At 36.0% G+C, this 21,000-nt stretch overlaps 2 protein-coding genes across 5 annotated transcripts in view; one reads left to right on the top strand and one right to left on the bottom strand.

Moving 5' to 3' along the window:
• The first annotated feature begins 35 nt into the window (after positions 1-35).
• Positions 36-14,885, top strand: LOC116296898 (casein kinase II subunit alpha). Of its 2 annotated transcripts, none has more exons than XM_031705008.2 (13): positions 36-119; positions 376-541; positions 4,402-4,513; positions 5,045-5,146; positions 6,088-6,138; positions 6,355-6,414; positions 7,038-7,121; positions 8,089-8,253; positions 8,941-8,988; positions 10,295-10,395; positions 11,686-11,791; positions 13,260-13,302; positions 14,019-14,885. In XM_031705008.2, the coding sequence occupies exons 2-13, from the start codon at positions 444-446 to the stop codon at positions 14,171-14,173; spliced, it is 1,125 nt and encodes a 374-aa protein (XP_031560868.1). In that variant the 5' UTR covers positions 36-119; positions 376-443; the 3' UTR covers positions 14,174-14,885. The 2 variants fall into 2 exon arrangements, with proteins under 2 accessions (XP_031560868.1, XP_031560869.1); XM_031705009.2 differs by lacking the exon at positions 11,686-11,791 and adding an exon at positions 11,545-11,650.
• Positions 14,886-16,188: 1,303 nt separating this feature from the next.
• Positions 16,189-21,000, bottom strand: part of LOC116296888 (prominin-1-A) — a 30,813-nt gene continuing 26,001 nt past the window's right edge. The window contains exons 20-24 of one of the 3 annotated variants that reach the window (XM_089034510.1): positions 19,916-19,984; positions 19,537-19,626; positions 18,998-19,115; positions 17,880-17,946; positions 16,189-17,310 (exon numbers count right to left, since the gene is read on the bottom strand). In XM_089034510.1, coding sequence (XP_088890636.1) covers positions 17,906-17,946; positions 18,998-19,115; positions 19,537-19,626; positions 19,916-19,984 — 318 coding nt within the window. In that variant the 3' untranslated portion in view covers positions 16,189-17,310; positions 17,880-17,905. The remainder of the gene's footprint in view (positions 17,311-17,879; positions 17,947-18,997; positions 19,116-19,536; positions 19,627-19,915; positions 19,985-21,000) is intronic. The other 2 variants (XM_089034511.1, XM_089034508.1) reach the window with 2 other exon arrangements.

Genomic DNA, 21,000 nt, shown 5'->3' with positions numbered 1-21,000 from the left:
GACCTCCCGTCCAGTCTCATAGCCTCATTCCCATGTGGCACCGGTTCTTCTTCTTTCTCGATGCGCGAGGCGGCCATACCAAGCCAAGATTTGGGCTCACTTTACGACAGTTTTCTGGGGTAAATATCAACTTTATTCTGCCATTTATCACACTAGAATCCTTACCAAGTATCATACTAACGATTTTATAGGTATTTTTGAGCACAGAGTGCTTAAATTTATTAATTTCTAGCTTTTATGAAGTCACCTTGACCTGAGTTTTTTGGATAGGGAAGGACTGTTTAGTGTGCAAAGCATCGCTTTTTTGTCCAAAGAAATCGTAATGTTGGATGGTAATTGTAGCTCAGGTATAACTTATGGTATTTTTTATTCTAGGTTCGCATCGTTTTGGTGTTTTTAGCCTCGGTTTATTGGCTAGAAAGCAGCTAAAGCTGACTTCTGGTATGTCATCAGCCACTGCAAGAGCGCGAGTGTACGCCGACGTGAACGTCCATCGCCCAAGAGAATACTGGGACTACGAGTCTCATGTCATAGAATGGGGGTAAGTAAACTGCTAGAGGCTTCACTATTACCTACGATGATTGTTTTATTTAACGATTAAGTCTGTTATCGAGGGAGGATAGTGTATAAAGTCCGTCCTTTTGCTGGACGTTGTGCATCATGAACGAGCTTCGACCTGAACTTGTACTTTCTTCTTTAAATTGTGACAAGCGTACAAGCATGGCGCTAAGCATATCAAGACCTGAAGTACTCCCTCCTCAAATAAAAAGTAAATATGTACAGGCCGCCAACGAAATAAATAAACTGCGTCTCCCATCCTTTTGGGTTGAACAGCAGTGAACATGAGCAACAAAATGTGTTAAAGTTATTCTGAATGATGAAGGAATTGAATCGCTTTATAGTGACAAAACCATAAGCTTCCTGTTTTATTTTCCTCTTCGATGAGATAATAATTTCTTCCACATGCTATATTATTAAATAATGTCCATGAGATGTTCTCCCCAAAACAAGAAATTTCACAACCCTAAGAAACCCACAGATTCTTGTAGAAAACAGCTGAATATTTGGAATGGCAAAAATGTCATAGTTCCTTTTTGTGTATTCAGCCAAACGGAAACCCCATTTCTACCAAAAATAGTGCTATTCAAGGCAAAAAGTGTGTATCAAATTTATCTTAGAAGGATTGTTGAAATGAAGGTCAACGTTGTCAAAAGCATGTTAGATGTGGGGTGCTACAGAATGGGTTATGGGGCCTAAATAGTTGACTGTTGCAAACTTAGAAAATCTTCACTCTTCCAAATGAAAAATATTTTGTTTTGTTGCTAAGGTGTTTTGCCTTTCCAAAATAAATCCTGCAAAAGCAAAATCAATATTTACAAACAAATACAACACAAAATCATTTCGCAAATTTTCATTGTTTTGGGTTTTCATGTTCCTGCGTTGCGAATATTTTTTAGTGTTTTTTTTAAAACAGTTGCTTGTATTTCATGTTGAATTATTCTTGGTTGCTTTTTTCGTAGTTATTAATATTTAATCAATCTCATGTTTTTGTTTATCAATTTTAAATTTAAAGTAGCATTCATTAAGAATCTTGAGATTTTGCAAGTTTTCAAGATAAGATTTCGGTTTCTCGTCTTATTCATGGAAAAAGAAAATACAGTAGTATATATTTTTACTTCTTGAAATAAGAAATCATAGAGCTGTAGAGAAAATAACAGCTTTGCAGGGGAAACAAAGTATATATATCAAATTATACTTTGTTTATATACATAAACAAAGTATATTTATATGATCCTGATATTCTTAGTCCAATGCTGATTCTAAGATATACAGTGCTACAGCTGTACATGTAGATTGCACCTTGAGTTTTGTTGTCGTTGTCATTGTCATCACCGCCATCACTGCCAAAATGTATAGATTGGTACTCTTTCCCTTTTTGCTGTATTTGTTTGGTTTATTTTCTTTCCATATGGTTAATATTCAAAATTATATATTTATTTTTGAGTTATAATAATTATAATAATAATAATAACGACTTTATTTACCCTGAGAATGAGTCGGCATACAGTACATGAAAATTATACGCTACTATGAATTCATGTGCAGCTAGAATTATATATATATACTAAGAGTTTTGGATTCTGTAATTGGCTTTTTTGTGGTCACCCAGTTAGGCACCAATTCTAGAGTTTTATATACTTACAGAAGGGCAAATTACTGTTAAAAGCTTTTTATAAATTTAATAATGAGTGTAAAAATGGTCTGACTAGCTAGGTTGAAATGGATATTTTTAGGAGCAACTCATAATCTGTTATAAATTTCAAAGCCTTGCTTTGTGGTTATTGCTAATTTTAAGATTTTAAGAGGGAAAAAAAAGGTTTTTTATGTTTAATTCTAAATTTATACTTGTTTATGATGACATTTTTGCATAGTTAAGTAATTTTTCTTTTCATTTATGACCTCTTTCTTTAACTTCAATGCATAGGGACAAGAATCTTACTAAACATATTCACCAATAACAGGTGCACTTACTCCTCGTGCACCATTTTAATCTCCTCTTTGTTACGATTTAACTCTAACATCAATACAATAAGCAGCATCGGCAATTTTCCTTTCATCCAATTATCATTGCACTGCACACTGCAGTTATCATTTATTATTAATTAAATAACTTGTATTGTAAAGAAGCCATAAATATTAATTCCATAGCCTCTAATAAAATCCAGAGCATTCCATAAATTTTTAAGATGGTAGAGAAAAAAGCAATATCAAAAGTGATAACTAGCTAAAAACTAGTGTGAGCTGCGTCAGTGTTTCTAATGAAAGTACTAGCTTCCGAAACGTCAGTAAGTTTTTTCATCTTTTCACGGTGTATAATTTACCTTTTTGTCATTAATATCAGAAGTGGTTATGATATTCTTTGTCTTCTGGATTGTAATTAATTAATCAGAGAAATTGCTTGAGCATTTCAAACAGAGACCTACAGTAGATTATTCATTGGTCTATATTGTAATTAACTTTGGATTTTGCTCTGTTTTTATATCATCTTTCGCAAGATGTTCAATATTTTATTTTAGAATTGTTTTGCAGATGCCACTGATACCAGCATAATTCTTATATATTAGTATATATATCTTCCTCCATTATTTATTATATTCACTTGTGTTATAAATACTAAAACAATTATTCACCTCAGGCTCAGTGAATATTGGGAAATATTTACCACACCGCTTGAAGACTCACGTCTCTGTAAATATTCCAATATTTCACTACACCTTCAGTGAATATAAATAAAGGAATATATACAAAATTATTTCTTTTGCATTACTTCATTTGATCAGACATCTTCAACGACAAGATTTAAGGGCATATAATGTGGATTATACTAGACCCTAGTCTTGTATTGTTACTTAGAGCTAGTCTTATTTATAAACCATTTTAGCTTAGGCATAATGGTTTCCCATTTCAGACAGTGTCATTCTCTTAAGAGTAAGATTTTTTTGGAGTCAAATCCATATTCATGTGTCTTCTCATGTGCAACTCTTAAACAAAGAAATAATACTCTTGAGAATGACCTGTGATCTGAAATTGGAAAACAATAGGTAATTTAAAAAATACAATTAAAATGGCCTGCTTGAAGGAAAGAAAAAGCATAACAAGTGAATTGGAAAATACAATGTCTATAATATGTTCCTTAATTAAATTGTCAATGTCATTGAAGATTCTGAGGTTCTTAGAGCTTAGGAACAGTTATGTAATAGAGTGAATATATGCTAAATACAATTCAAGACAAAAAACCTAGAGCATTAGAAATTTCTAGGTGTTTCTAAGCTTTAAAGTGAAAGTCTAATTTTTGCTTTCAAAATTATTTTTAGTACTGTAGTCATATATCTGGTTATCATATTGATGTTTTGAATCTTCATGCTGACTAATACCATGTAAAATAAAATCTAGGACAGGTTTCAGGTTTTAAGCTTTTTGCTACCGATTTGTTTCGTATTGAAAATAGAAATAATTTGGTATTTAAACCAGAATAATCATTGTTAAGAAAGATACTATGAAGGCCATGAAAATAATGTGGAATATATAAAAAAAAAAAAAACTAGGGAAACAGGAAAACATAAGCTACATAATAACTAGTTTTACAGTATGTTACCTCACTTTAATTGTTTTAATTTACTAACGTCATATTATGATTATAAATCTTAAATAAGTTATATCTTATAACATTCGATTAGTGAAACAAGACTTGCAATGTAAAATAATGGGCCTCCATTATTGTATTTAAAAAAAAGTTATAATACACTATCTAGAATGTTCTTTCATTTAATTATTACGTGTAGAGGCAAGATTGGATGTGACAGGATTTCATTGCTTCCTTCCTTCCTTTCTTTATTGCAGTCAACAAGACAATTATGAGCTAGTACGAAAACTTGGTAGAGGCAAATACAGTGAAGTATTTGAAGCAATAAATATCACAAATGATGAAAAAGTGGTAGTCAAAATATTAAAGGTAAGATGACTTTGTAGGATTGTGGTTTGTGCAGGATTCTAATCAGCTGTCTCAATTGGGTGCTTTGATAGGAAAAGATTAAGCTTTAAAAAAGGCATTTAGCTTTTATAAACTCAGAATAGAAAAACAAAAAAAATTGCAAGTATATGTTTTAGGGAATTTTTTTTTCTTTCTGTTTTTGGCTAGGGAACTGTTACTTTTTCAGATATTATAGTTTTAGGGAAATGAACAGATACCGTATATAATATTGTTTAAAAATTCTTTTCCATTTTTCTTGATAATCTATATTGCTATATTAATAAGCAAAATTTGGGCCAGTTGGATTTAAGTAGTTGACTTCCAACTACAGCATAGTTTGAACCCTAGCATTTTCCTGTAGTAACAGTGTTCAACATGCATTTATCTTTTTTTTTTTGCGTGCTATCTTCATACAGACACACAGAGGTTAAAGATGATGCATTAGCAGTGTACACCACCCATTGCACCCATGATGAGTATAATAATGATTGTATTTTGTATTATTACTTTCAGCCCGTAAAAAAGAAGAAGATAAAAAGAGAAATAAAAATTCTGGAAAATTTGAGAGGTGGCCCAAACATCATTAACCTCTTGGATGTCGTCAAGGACCCTGTTGTAAGTATAATGGCTTGTCTAGATGTGGCTAAAATATTATCTCTCTAGTGTCCACAATGTTTCGATAGCTTCATGGACTAATGGATTTTAGTAAAAATACACAGGTGATTATTGAAAATCTTGCGCACTTATTGGTCAAAAAAAACTCACACTATCACACGATAATCACCTCCAGCGATAATCCAAAATGGCGGCCAACCGCTTTGTTGCTGATACTGGAAAAAAACTTCTTTTATCTTCTTTTTTTTCTTTTTTTGAAAGAATCACCCGTGTATTTATACTAAAACAATTATTTACCTCAGCCTCAGTGAATAAGACTCGCAGTCTCGGTAAATATTCCACGATATTCACTTCGTCTTTGGCGAATAATAGTTAAATAATTCAAGTATTATATCAAAATGGAATTAGGCCTAATTAATTATTACAGTCATTTTGCCCACTGGCCAATTTCACTCACGACATTTTACCTTGACTGGCTTTTTTTTCAGACATGCTTTCTATGACTTAAAAAATAGTGTTTGTATAGGCTATTTATATGTGGGCAAAATTGTCTGTGGGCAAAATCACTGGATACCGACAAAATTTGTGTGCAGAATATGGAATAATAGCTGTAAGATTTTGGGAGAAAAATCAAAACTCAAATCAAAAGGACTCAATTTGATAGCAACCCTATAGTGAAGAAATTTTGTCAGTAGTTTATTTGATTGTTCTAGTTATCTGAACCCAAATATCAAAGATTAACCTTAATCATTTTTCTCACAATTGTGGCCAGTTGGGTGGACAGCCATGAGACAAATGAATAAGTAAAATCTTTGATCTATATCCACAATGATTATTCCTTTTGATTTTATTAAACCCAAATAGCTATTCTAATCTTTGAATGTATATAGTTATCCATTTATGCAACAATTCATATGGTTTTTTTTTCTTTCTTGCTTTAGTCAAGAACGCCAGCATTAATCTTCGAGTATGTTAACAACACTGATTTTAAGGTAAGAGTTTGTTACAGTAGGGATGTTAATGTTAATAGTAGTCAAAATAATGGTGTATCAAATGATAATAATTGTAATTCTGGGACAGTTAGCACACTATGTATTTGTTAGAAATAAAATCCGAGCTATTTCTATAATATTGTAGAAAATCAGAGTGTAATATTACTTCTTAAAAATCCAAGACATTAACTAATTGTTCATTTCTTATTACCATAGCAACTATACCAAACATTTACAGACTTTGACATCAGATACTATCTGTATGAGCTGTTAAAGGTAAGAGAATTTTAAAAAATGCTACTGGCAAAGACAAATAAGAGCCAATTTCATTAACAAAATCATTGCCATAAGCAGACTTTGTCTAATGTTAACTCAAACTACACGTTGTGGTTTGAGGAATTGTTAAATGACAATGGAAAGCCATTTCAGTGTTACGTATGTTACACAATGAAAGCCAGTACTATATGTTTCCCACTAATAGGCCCTTTGCAGCTCAGCAATCACGTGCTGATTAATTCACTGAGAGCAAATGAATGAACATCTTGATTCCCATGGGTGAAATTTACTGGAGAGCAAACAAACTTTCTACTTTCAAACTTTCTTTTTTGAGAGATCGTAATAAAACTACATTTCGTAACACACTGGATACACATCTTTTCATTCAGTTCTTTACAAGTACCTAAAAAAAATCACCAATTTAATATAAAGACATAAATTTTGCCCTCCAGTACAGACACGTGACCGTTAACTGCAAAGGGCCTATTTGAAAAACAATCTATAACTGCACATTAATTGATCAAAATGAGAATTTTATTTTGCCTGAACAAAAAAAGTGTTGCAGAAGTATATATTTCTTTCCATATTTGCATGGTTTTAATTGTCTTCGTAATCATTCACAGGCTTTGGATTATTCGCACAGTATGGGAATCATGCACAGAGATGTCAAACCTCATAATGTCATGATAGACCATGAAAAACAAACGGTAGGATATAGACTGAGGTTATTTACCAGCCAGGAGGTCTGGATAGGGAAAAACTTTGCCTGAGGTCTTGAATACACCTATTTCAAAAAACATTGTCATCGCCAATGGCGATAGGCACTTAGGTCATTCTATAATGGAAAGGAATTAAAGGCATGCAACTAAACTTGAATTATTGGGGTCTAAGATGGTTTCGTTGGCTAGAAACGTTAGTGGATATCTTAACACTTACCTCTGTGTTGTTGACAAGAATAAGTATGAAAAACGCAAGTCATTTCTTGGATTTTGGAATGACCAATCCCCTATATCACCTTTGGTGATAACAACATTTTTTGAAAAAGATGTATACAGACCGAGGCCATTCACCAACATTTTTTATTATGTTTGTTATGAAAAGTATGATGACACCAGTTTTATTCTCAAAGTGTTTGTGTGCGTTGAGTTGTTTCGTTGTATCCTGTGCTTTAATGGGTTTTCTCTTGGTTCTCATGTAACTTCCTTTGTGCCTGCAAAAATCAACTTCTTACAGTGCAATTACTATAATGGGGGCCACTTAGACAGCAAGAGCCAATCGAATTGTAGAAAAAAAACAATACCTTTTCAACTTTGAGTAATAGAGCCAATCAGAAAGCAGCAGAAAACAATAGCCTTTCGACATACCTTTTTATTCCCACAGAGAAAATGACGATGGCTATCTAGTTGTTTACACGTAACATCAGGGTCAAATTACAATTCTCATGCATTCTAGATTTCTGATTGGCTCCACTACCCAAAGTTGGAAATGTATTGTTTTCATTCTACATTTTAATTGGTTCTCTTGTCTAATCTTGTCTAACTGGTGCAATTGGCCCCGGTTACAGGTAGTTGCACTGTAATTCATTCCTGAATTCATACTAGAAATGTTGACTTATTCTTCTCTTTGTAACAAATATTTACTAACATCCCATGATTTTATCTGGTTGATTTGCAGCTGAGACTAATAGATTGGGGATTAGCAGAATTCTATCACCCAGGCCAGGAGTATAATGTACGGGTAGCGTCACGATACTTCAAAGGGCCTGAATTACTAGTTGATCATCAGGAATATGACTATTCGTTAGATATGTGGAGTTTTGGCTGTATGCTGGCAAGCATGGTATGTATATGTAATTTATTAGTGGTCTTTATCTATTATAATAGGACGTTTGCACGATGACCTCTACTACCAGACTCCCTATCACAGTTTCTTTTTTTTCAGTTAATTAGCACCAATTGTCTTACTATTCTCATGAGGGAATACAGATTTAAATAAGAAAGAAAATTCACGAAGCATCATGCAAACGTCCTATTATAATTGGATGGAAAAAGACAAGGTTGATGTGTTATAATACATGTATATGAAGAAAATATCTTACATAGGAATGTAATCCTGTATAGGATGCTCGGGATCCTACCCAGGATCCTGTTCCTACAAAGGATCTCATCCATGACCCTATTGCTGGCAGAAAGAATTCTAGTATATTTTTTAATTTAAATTAGCTTCTTTTGTCATATCCCCTTGTTTAAATCTGTAAGATCTGGTAAGATCCTTTAGAATCCTACTTAGGAATTGCTGGCTTTCACTTCACTTCTTTTCATGTTTCGTGCGGAATATTCATCAGCTGAATTGCAAGTTTCTTTCTGGTTGACAGCGCATGGTGGTCAGTGTTTGGCCACCATTCGGAGCAGACAAGGAGATAATTCAAAGACTTTTATCAGCTGGTTGAAACAAAGCAATTGTACTATATTGAAAAATAATTAATGTTGTAGCTAGATGATTCTGAATCATGTTCTCTTGCTGCAGATATTCAGAAAAGAACCATTCTTCCACGGGCATGACAACTATGATCAGGTAAATGATTGTTAGTTTTGTTTGACTTTCTGTTGAAAACAGTGGGCACATAGTGAATACCTTGCCATTACTATCCCTTTTTTTAAAGACCCCTTGCAGTATGTCAGAATAAGGCTCAATTTTGAAGACATAGCAACAGGTTTCCATTTCTCAGGAGATTAAAATTCTCTGGTTTTGTTCACTCCAAATTAAGCTATTTTGAAGTCACATGCAAGGGGTCTATAGTCTAGCATGCTGTAGCATTTACATTGCTTCACAATCACACACATGAAATCGTACAATTTGCCATTGTGATGAAGTAGGTTTTGGTGGTCGTCAATCAGTGCATTTCCAAGACATTCCATAGCCATGTGCCCTTAAAAGATTTGTGTTTTCCAACAATGCTGGTAAACTCTTTGATTGGTGTCCACCAAAACTCTATTATGTCACGTAAAAAAAAATCACGATTTCGCACGTGTAATTGAGAAGCGCTGTAACTGCACTCAGTTCTCTACTCTCAAGTCTTTAGTTTGAATCCTGCAAGTGCTCTGACATCACAGGAACCAATGTTTTGCAGTAATTCAAGCAATGGGAAATGCCTATTTGAAATGGTCCGTGTTTAGAGTGAGTCCATGAGGTCTGGATACCCTTGGGAGGTTGCTTAAAGCATGCACTCCAGAACTTAGAAATAGCACTCAGTTATGCCTCAAATATGCAACTCTCATGCTTCTTTCGTGCCTTGCGACCTTTCACATGCATCCATAACTTGTTGGACACATGCATGAACAAGCAAATTTCTCTTATAACATGACAAAACTTAAAACATTTCATTGTTTATTCTAGAAATATTTACTTTCATTCTAACAAAATCATTCTAACAATGACATCACTGGGCAGTCCATAGAATTATGGATGCGTGCTAATACTGCAAGCTAATTTAACAGTGTTGTAGTGTTTGTTATACTTCAACTATGTCCTATATAGTGATTGAAACTTGTGTCACTAAGTTCCCGAAGAGTGCATATTAGAGTGATTTAATCTAACCCGTGTAAAAATAGTAAGCATAATAGTTAGTAGTAGACTCTAAACCCTCCTTTTACTCCAACGAAGGACTAGCGTCCGAAACGTCAGTAAGTTTTTTCATTTTTTTCATGGTGTATAATTTACCTTTTCATCATTACTGTAGACTCGAAACCCATTGTTTTCTCTTTTGTTATCAACTATTGCTAACTAAAAGTGATAGTCATTTTTCTTTCACGGGTTAATTAAAATCACTCTACTGACTTAAAACCTTTGTTTAACACAAGACATTTTAATAATGTTACAGTTGGTAAGGATAGCCAAGGTTCTTGGAACAGAAGACCTGTTTGATTACATTGAAAAGTACCACGTAGAACTAGACCCAAGGTTCAATGATATCTTAGGGAGGTAAGCAAGCAGTTGCATGTATTTGTGTGCCTATTTCTACTCTTGCTGCATGCGTTAGTAGTCACTCATTAGACCTTTGTCATGCAGCAGACATGTTTATTTCCACGAGAATTGGATGTTTGCATGATAGCGTCATTTGACTCCCATTACCAAGATGCTTTGAATTTGTATTCCCTCATGAGAATAGTAGACAATTGACATAATAAGACAATACATGACTTTCATTACTGGCTGCTGCTAATTTGCATAAACATTAAAAGTCAATGTTTTTGGAGTGAAAACCCTTTTAAATCATTGATCTTGTTGATTTAGATAAGGCGTGTGAGTTTCTACTTAAATTAATAAATCCTTTACAAGATGTGAGCATTTGAAGTTTTGAAAATGTACCAAAACGAGGCAACTCTTAGTTAGTTTCCGTGAAGTATTTTCTCAGATAGCATTAATAGTTTCTGGTAAAAAGGCTTCATTTTCTCTATCTGAAAAAACTGAGTTATGAAAGTCGTCTATTGGTGCTAATTAACTAAACAAAAAAAGTGCAAAGGAGTCTGCTAGTGGAGGTCAATAACACAAACATCCTTCTAAAGCCTTTATTTCTGCCCTTTAAAACTCATCTTGAAGTGCTTGAATAATGAGGTAAAAATCTATCTTATTAGCCAACATGACTTCTGAATGAAAAAGGTCTATGTTCCTTTTTTATGCCAATCTGGGGTTCAAAACAAAATTAATATAAGAAAAACATGTACATGAGAAATATTTCCAAATCTCAGGAAAAGAGTTTTCTTGTTTTGACCCCCTAGCCTGTGTTCCATATGGCCTTTTCTTTCGAATAATATTTACAAAGAAAATTCCGGATGTGACGCAGGCTATGACCCCCTTGCAGATAGGGAACTACAGTAGTAAAAAGGGATCTATAGACTTATCATTAGTACAGCAAAAGAAAATTAACGGTAGTATATGTGATATATGTATGAGATAAGCAATGTATGAGTCCCTGTGTGAACAACAGCAGGCAGTAAATAGATAGATAGCATATAAGGGCAGGCAGGAAATTCAGGGAGAAAAAAAGGAGCAAAAAACAGTGCACTAAACAGCCATGGTGCAAAGAGAATTCTATTTAGTGGCAATATTTATTATTTGCTGCTTTCACAGGCATTCAAAAAAGAGATGGGAAAGATTTAAACATGCCGAAAATGAACACCTGGTTAGCCCAGAAGCGCTTGATTTGCTGGATCGCCTCCTAAGATATGATATTCAGGTATTGTGCTTCTCATAAATCTCTTTTTCTTACAGCCATTCAAAAAAGAAATGGGAACGATTTGAACACACTGAAAATGCACACCTTGTTAGTCCAGAGAGCTTTGATTTGCTGGACAAGCTGCTAAGATATGATATCCAGGTACACCAGCTTAATGGGGCAGGGGCGTGGAAGGGGGAGTAGCAAGGGGTGTAGCCAGGAGGGCCAAGGGTGCCCCGCTCCCCTTCCTCATACTTTAGAAACCAAAGCATTTATGTAGTCACATGATTAGTTCGACTTTCTGATGTTCTGAAAATGGGTTTGGTTCCCCCCAAGGCAAAATCCTGGCTACACCCCTGTGGGCCTTTTCGCATGAGCATAATGTTTTCCCATTTCAGACCATTTGTCATTCCATTGAGAAAGAAATTATTTTTTGTAGCAACTTCTATATTTATTATATTCATGTGGCAGTCCTCTCAGGCACAACTATTAAACAAAGAAATTGTACTAAAGAGATTGGTAGACAAAAAATGATACTCAAGAGAATGACAGGTTGTCTGAAATGGGAGAACAAGGAATTGGGTCAATTCATTAAGTATGGTTCAGTAACAGATCACAAACTCATAAGCTGCTAATCCGCTAATCTCATAGGGCTGTGAATTAACCTCTGTATAACTAACTTCACATTAAAAAAGCATTCTCTGGTCCTCGGCTCTTCTTTTAGAATCGATTCTATATGCTAGCTGTATCACTTGCTTAGTCTTTGTGAATTTATTCTTTGTATGACCACCCTGCATTGCAAAATATACACGCAGCCTCAATTTTCTAAAATATCAATTTATTTCTTCATGACTCCACCCCAAGGTTAGAGCACAACTCTATATTTGGGGGCTTTAAAGTTGTGAGGGATGTTGATGATGACTTAACCATAGTGTATTCACCTATCGCCTTCAGCATAACATGCAAGTAGAGTTTGTTAGGTCTTTCTTATACTCTGGGCTTTCCAGTACCCCAACCCTCAAATTTGTTCAGTTAAACTTGGACTGTGAGTTATATAAAGAATCAAGAATGGTGTAGTGAAAGTGCATTTGTCTCGAGTTTGTTAGGTCTCTCCCTTGATTCCAAGGATAACCCAGAGGTTGTTTCAGGGTTCGATCTGTGAGTTAGTTGTGCCCTGACTTAGATCAGCCCAGAGGTTGTTTCAGGGTTCAATAAGATTTGAAGTAACCTGGAGTTCTTTTCGGAGCACTTGTGTTTTAAGTATTGAATGGTTTGCACTGCTGTCGACTAAGACCATCTCTAACTTTTGATTTGATATAGAGCTGACTTAGATCAGCTCAGAGGTTGTTTTAGGGTTCAATCTATGAGTTAGCCGTGCCCAGACTTTGATCAGCTTAAAGGTTGTTTCAGGATTAGATCTGTGAGTTAGCCGTGTCCAAATGTTGTTTCAGGGTTCAATAAGATTTGAAGTAACCTGGAGGTCTTTTCGGAGCACTTGTGTTTTAAGTATTGAATGGCTTGCACTCCTGTCGACTAAGACCATCTCTACTTTTGATTTTATATATTTCATTATTGGTTGTGTGTCTGGACTTCCATGCTTGACATTTCTTCTTGTTGTTATCCCTTCCAGGAACGTCTAACTGCTAGAGAAGCAATGGAACACCCATACTTTTGTAAGTAATTGTACGCTGCAAAGGACTTTAACCTTGCAAACGTCTTTAGAATATTATGAATATACTAAAGATTTTTTGAGATAGCGACCATAGTGCATTGTGGTCTAGCTTGGGTACAAACATCTTACGTTTATCATGTCTTGGTCATGTATTTGTACCTTAACTAGATCAGAATGCCGCATCCTGTTTATCGAACTCACAAAAGGCCTCTATTCCCAACCTTGTTATGGTATCACTATTAGTACTCAAGCTATACCACAATGCATGAGGCCTATCAGACTTAGGAAAGAACTAATCGTTATTATTATATTATTTGGGATGAAGTTGATCACATGATCGTTCAGTATTTTTCATTGTTATGCATCATTGCTAAGCCTGCAAGAAAGAAATCTCTGGGACCAGGTTAGGCTAGCTCTGAGTAAATGAATCCTGTAATAGATCTCCTCTGCTTGGGCGTAATGTTTTCCCATTTTAGACCACGTGTCATTCCCTTGAGAATAAGATTCTTCGTTTGAGTTGCATTTATATTCATGTGTCTTCTCATGTGCAATCGAGCGCAACCGTTAAACAAAGAAATGATTCTCTAGGAAATGACACGTGGTCTGAAATGGGAAACTTTACGCCTGGGAGGGCCAGAGCCAAGGAGGTCTGTAACAATCGGTACTTTTCGAATCCGAAAACAGTCTTCACTGATAAGAAATGTTTTTACTCTGCAGATCCAGTCGTCAGACAAGAACAACAGAGACTGGCCTCAGGTCAGGCAGCCAGCCCGATGAACTCTCAAACCCTGGCAGGGAATACATCCCAACCAATCGGCTCACCACTACCACCCTCATCCATTTCACCCTTACCCAATTCAACCCCCACTTAACAGATATACTACTCAAGAAAATCAGTAATTATTATTGCAAGAGTTTTGTGAGGATCGATTTTAGCCATTGAGCACAGTTGAGGTTATGTAGGGTGTTTTAGGTGCATATATACACTGGACATGTAAATCTGCAATCTACTTGTGTTATAGCAGCGATCAATAGACCTCTTCGGCTTGGGGTAATGTTTTCCCATTTCAGACCACGTGTCAGTCCCTTGAGAATAGGATTCTTTGTTTGAGTTGTATCCATATTCATGTGTCTTCTCATGTGCAACCGAGCGCAAACAAAGAAATGATACTCTAGGGAATGACATGTGGTCTGAAATGGGAAAACATTACGTCAGAGCCGAAGAGGTCTATTCAGCTGCAGTTCCAAAATAATAAACTCTTCTGTTGAGTTTTGTGGTATTTTGCTTCAGAAACTATGAAGCAATGATTCCAAAGTTAAGTTCGAGTTACCATAGTCCCAGAGGTCTCAGAATAGTATTGAAGTGTTCATGTAGAAAACCTTTGGCACCATGGTGCAAATATGACTTGCAAACAGATGTGAGAGAAAAAAGTCAGACTTACCATGGATGTGTTTTATAGAATAACCTTTGGCACCATGGTGCAAATATGACATGCGAACAGATGTACAAGAAAACATTAGGGTTGAGTCGTTCAGACCTTGATGATCAGGGTTTGAATATTTAAATTATACTCGTTGACAGAACACTATCGATGTCTTTATTGGTATATATCTACACCTGACTCGTCCCCAATCGTCTCTTATTTTAAGAGCGCGCGCAAAGGGTCAAGGAAAGAGGGTAAAGAAGAGAGACGTCTCTTTCTTATCCTACTTGCAGGCATCCCAGACCTCCTATATATCCTATATTTCCTATAATTTGTATAGGATCCTATAAAGAGCCTATATTTAAAGAAAACCTCCTATATTTCCTATAAATAGGACGACTGCTGATTGATACATTTATATTTTACACTGTTTAGCATATTTGGCGAAGGAAATAAAATGGCCCCCTTTTTTTTTTTTTTTTTTTTTTGGGTTTTTTTTTTTTTTTTTTTTTTTTTTTTTTTTTTTTTTAATGGCTTTTTAGTTCTGCAAATCATTGCCTGTGCACCCTCCCTGCAAGATCCCTGGTTACGCCACCGAAAAGCTATCTTAGCTCCTATAAAGTGCATATATTTTTGGGGAAAAATCCTATATTTTCCTATATTTAGAACTTGCACAGCCTATATTTCCTATCAAATTTGCCTAAAAAGTGGCTGGGATGCCTGTACTTCCCTTGACCCTTTGCGCGCTATGGTTTCTTTACGTCCTCAGTGGTTCTTCTACGTCCCTCCGATATTCGTTAGTAATGATGAAGTGTGGATGAAAGGGAACTAATATTTAAAGTGGTCATCCGAGACACTTGAAACTAACCATTTGCAAAATGTTGGTCCAGCCGGGACTCGGACTAAGACAAGACCTCACATGAAATTCCGATGCTCGGCCAACATCGCCAACCGGTTGGCGGTTGGGAGATAAAAAAACTTTGAAATCCGGGGTATTCACAAAGAAATGAAAGGGGAAAACTCGAAGAGACAACTACATCGAGAAAAAAATGAGGAATTGAAAGCCGTTTGAAAATTGTTTGCCGTGAATGTAAATCTAAAACTCTATAAATGTCATGGGCACACATTGATTGAAGTCCACCAAAATCCTATTTTGTCGCGAGCGAGCACTGAAACCTCTTTGAATTTTGATTAATACGCGTCGTGGTTTCCTACGCCGTCTCGTGTTCTCAACCCGCGTGTTTTGATCAGAGTATCAAACACGTAAAACTGTGTTTTGATCTGTTTTATAAAATAACAAAAACGGAAAAAAGTATCGTATTATTCTGATGTATTTGTAAAGGATGACGCGAGCGTGTTTTGATACCCTCATCAAACATAGTTTTTGACCAATCGTAGCGCGCGTACTATTCCAATTATTTTACAATTGTAAAAGATGAGACTCGTCAAACTATTAATGAAGGTTCAAATTGCTAAGGTTTTTTTTTTCAATTTATTCATCTCATTTTATCTGAATATTTATTGAATAATATTTTATCTCGTTTACGACCTACTTCATTATTTATCACCAAAAATTAATTTGGAAATCTTGTACATGTATAAAACGTGTATGAAGCGATTAATTATAAATAAATAATAATTATTTTATACCTTTTTAAATTCGGCATTAAATATCCCCATATATTGTTATTATAAAAAAGACTTATAAAATGTTTAAAAATTAAGTTATTATAATTTTGAGACGTGTATAAGTTTTCTCGGATAACAAATCATAAAAATTTCGGATTAGAAACGATTTCCAAATGGAATTATTCTTATCTATAGTTTTTGAACGAATAGTGCAGCATTCAAGCGCTATAATATTTTCAAGAGAATCAGACGAAATTATTTTCAAATTCTTACAGTCATATATATATTTTTTGTAATATTACTTCCCGTAAGGGAATAGTGGTTCAAATCTTTTCGGTGAAAAGAGAATTTAAACTAGCCCAAAAATAGCTCGAGCGGGGTCGACGATTTTTCCCCCAATTTATTATTCAGTAGATTTAACGCTTTGATCTCGAATACCGACCCATTTCTGCAGGTTTATCAAATCGTTTGCAACCGTTCAAACGTGTTTAAATGACTTTATATGGAATCAAAAACAGGTTTGTATTGAACAAGAAAGAGGCCTATTGTAGCCAATACTTTAACAACATTTCAACCTCTGTCGCAGCAATACCGACTGTGATATTCAATTTTTAGTAAGAAATCCTTTTTGAAGTTAATCGAATCAGCTGCTGTACTTCTCCCGATCTAACTGAAATGGGGCACGCAAAGCATCATGGTAACTAAGTGAAAGACATGGCCGCTATGTTGGATGACATGACAAAATAAAACCAATACCAAATCTTTTTGTTCAAGTCAACCAACATGGCGGGTATGACGTCAAATGAAAAAGGACAATCACGTCCGCCATATTTTACATTACAAAAAAAAACTTGAAGTGTTTCCTTGGTAACATCATGTCCCGATCAGCTGATGTTTTGGCTCATTCATTTCGAAACCTGACTCCCACGGCATCTCGACGTTGTCGTCCCACTTGTCTGTCGAGATATAAAACGAGCATTAAACGAGTACTAAACGAGTACTAAACGAGTATTAATCGAGTATTAAACGAGTACTAAACGAGTATTAAACGAGTATTAAACGAGTATTAAACGAATATTAAACGAGTACTAAACGAGTTTTAAGCGAGTATTAATCAATGATTAATTGTAAAGAGAGAAACGCGCGCGCGTGCTGTGTGCAGGAACATGGCTCAGAATTTGGTTTTGGTTACAAGCATGAAAATTGGCACAACGATAGAAGACCACGCGTTGGCTATATTGTTAAAGTGCAAATGAACCCTTTGACAATACATTCAGTACTGGTTCTGCATAAAGTAAATAGTTGATTGGTAAAATATTTCTTGAATTGAGTGATGCGTCTCTAAGTCTTCCAATATGTTAATGATGATGACGTCAGGTAAGGTATTTGAGTGTTATTGTTGTAACTAGTATTACTAAATGCTGGCCATTTTTCTCAATTTTTTCCCCTGTAGAATACTACATTAGACATTGGTTGGAATAAGAGTGTATTGTTACTATTACTATAATTATTAAAAGCAGCTTACACACGGTGTTAGTAGGAGAAGGATGGTTAGAGAGAAGTTGCCATTTGTAAAAGATCGGTACCATGACCTAAAACACGATAAGATGAATCAGTTAGACAAGATTAGCTTTAGTAGTTTCACGTTTCGATCTGTGTGTTAGCCTTGATCAGCCCAGAGGTTGTTTCAGGCTTCAATCTGTGTGTTAGCCATACCCTGACTTAGATCAGCCCAGAGGTTGTTTCAGGGTTCAATCTGCCAGTTAATTAGCCATGCCCTGACTTATATCTGACTTATATTGTTTCCGGGTTCTATCTGTGAGTTAGCCGTGCCCTGACTTAGATCAGCCCAGAGGTTGTTTCAGGGTTCAATCTGCCAGTTAATTAGCCATGCCCTGACTTATATCTGACTTATATTGTTTCCGGGTTCTATCTGTGAGTTAGCCGTGCCCTGACTTAGATCAGCCCAGAGGTTGTTTCAGGGTTCGATCTGTCAGTTAGCCGTGCCCTGACTTAGATCAGCCCAGAGGTTGTTTCAGGGTTTGATCTGTGAGTTAGCCGTGTTAGTAATGCTATAGACCCCTTGCATCGCTCTGGAATGCAACTAGGGGACAAAACGAGAGATTGGAATTCTTTTGTTTTGTCCCCCAGATCGAGCTGCTTTGACGTGACATGCAAGGGGTCTACATAATACACTTTCCACCTAATGTTTTATCGATACAGACCATGTGTCAATCCCTTGAGTATCATTACTTTGTTTAACGGTTGCACATGAAAAAACACATGAATATGGCTACGACTCAAACAAAGAATTTTAGTCTCACGGGAGAGTAAAACACGTGGTCTGAAATCATTTTGTCAGTCAATCCGAGTGCTAAATAAACACTCCTCTGCTGTCATTCGTATTTGATGCTGATAGTCCCCTTCACAGCTCTCTACGCCATCTTGAAAGGTAGCTGTGCCTTTGCATCGAAGCACGAAGAACGGCGAGCTTGCAATGATAGAGACCTTTTTTAATACCTTGGACAATTATTCATATATATCTATCATTGCAAGCTCACCGTTCGTCTGTACCCTCGATGTAGAGGCACGGCTACCTTTCAAGATGGCTCAGGGAACTGTGAAGGGGACTACTGATCTAACCTGAATCTCTAACATCATTTTGGTGAGATCTACGGAAGTGCTTGGCAGCACGTAAGGTAAGGATAATGATCAAATAAGAGAAGAGTGCACAGAGCCCAAAACCAATCCACGATGCGTTCTGTTGGCCGTAATAAAGCAACAGTAAGAAAACCTAAGCTACTGGGACCAATTCCTAGACATTAAGAAACAATGCCACAACGATGGTCTAAAGAAGGGACACAATGTTAATGAGGTAAGTTGTTGGACTTACATTACGTGACACGGTACGGCGATACCGTAAAGTGGTTATGGTATAAGTGGCAAACATAAGGTACTGACTTACAGCACGTACACCGTACAACATGCCGTAGAGCAGGGTTTCTTAGTGATGGTATAACGACAGCTACACAGCTCGTATACAGTACAGCTTGCCGTAACATTGAAATGGCTTCTCATTGTCTTGCTGTAATTAATCCAAGCACAACGCGTAATTACGGCTTCGTACTGTTTCCTACTATTAAGAATACTGCTCTAAAAAAGTTCCGTTGCGGAATACTTACAAGGTTTCCAAAGTAGTCTGAACAAACATTGGATGTGATTGAAGAGTACATGTTATGGACGGGCCTACAGCGACCTACATCAAAACGGACCTGTATATGTAATAAGTAAAACGTTAATGAATGGTACACGTCATGGATGGGCCTACAGCGACCTACATCATAACGGACCTGTATATGTAATAAGTAAAAAGTTAATGAATGGTACATGTTATGGATGGGCCTACAGCGACCTACATCATAACGGACCTGTATGTGTAATAAGTAAGATGTTAGTGAATGGTACATGTTATGGATGGGCATACAACGACCTACATCATAATGGACCTGTATGCGTAATGAGTAATAAATCCACCAATGAACACAGAGGGGCTTTGCCTACCTGATTGATCACGTGATCTAACAACTGATCGACGTCGTTCAATATATTATCAGTATGCTTTGTGACACCCTGTCAAAATAGTTCACACAAGGAAACATTAACGAACTATTGAATTATATTTTCTTTCGTTGGATAAAAAATGTTATAACTATTATATATGTTAACAGAACGCTCTATAGGCGTTCACTGGGTTGCCTGTATCATGCACAGAGGAGTAGTACAGCTGAAGAAGTTTGCAATGTTAGCCAAAAGAAAATGGAATGTTTCATGGAAACTAGAATGGTGTTCTCTACATAACATTTAAATGATTGCAGGTTCTGCCCTTTTTCAGCCTATAGAATAAATAGTATTGCGTTATGTCACATTACTTGTAAATTTGATTTTGCGCCATAGATGACGCAACAATATCAAATATTCCAATGTTCTCAGTCAGAATCATCCAGTACCCAGAAGTGTTCACGGCACCAGCCACTAGTCCTTTGCGGGCATGTGATATAGAGATCCAAGTGCAGTAAATGGTATTGTCAGCAAACTAAGAAAGCATAGCTCAAGTTTTCGCGGATCGATATTGCTCATATGACTGATAACGTCTGATCGAACTTATACAGGCTTATAAGCAACCGACTAGGAATAGATCTTTTTTCTCAAAAACGATTGCCTTATTGTTGAAGATTTAAATCTTATAAAAAATGGATTTCAAAAAAAAAAAAGAAAAATCTTGTGTGGATAAGATGGGATTTGAACCCACCAAAAGAAATTCAAAAAATACGATTCTACTTTGCCATACCCCCGAGACATCCGCAGAGCTGAGGCGGCGTATGGACTTCGGACCTGACGGCGATTAAATCCTTCTGCCCTTGGTTGTACGAATTACGCAAGAAAATGTTCTAGCCGAAGCATCAGGGGAGAGACCAGCCGGCCCCCAGACCATATCGGCTAATCCCTTGCATCTCTGCCACGCACGGAATCGGTTGACAATTTAATGTTAAAAAGTCTAGTCTATTCGGTGCATTGTTTTCACGGCTATTGTTATGCTGATTCACCTGGAACCGTGGTCCAGTGGATAAATCGCTGTCGTTCAAGAT

This window comes from Actinia tenebrosa, unplaced genomic scaffold (assembly GCF_029948245.1).
Source record: "Actinia tenebrosa isolate PJP-AT-01 unplaced genomic scaffold, QUT_ActTen_1.0 PGA_scaffold2__45_contigs__length_23673736, whole genome shotgun sequence".
In the NCBI taxonomy this organism is placed as follows: Eukaryota; Metazoa; Cnidaria; class Anthozoa; order Actiniaria; family Actiniidae; genus Actinia; species Actinia tenebrosa.
This window is presented reverse-complemented; position numbering and strand designations above follow the sequence as displayed.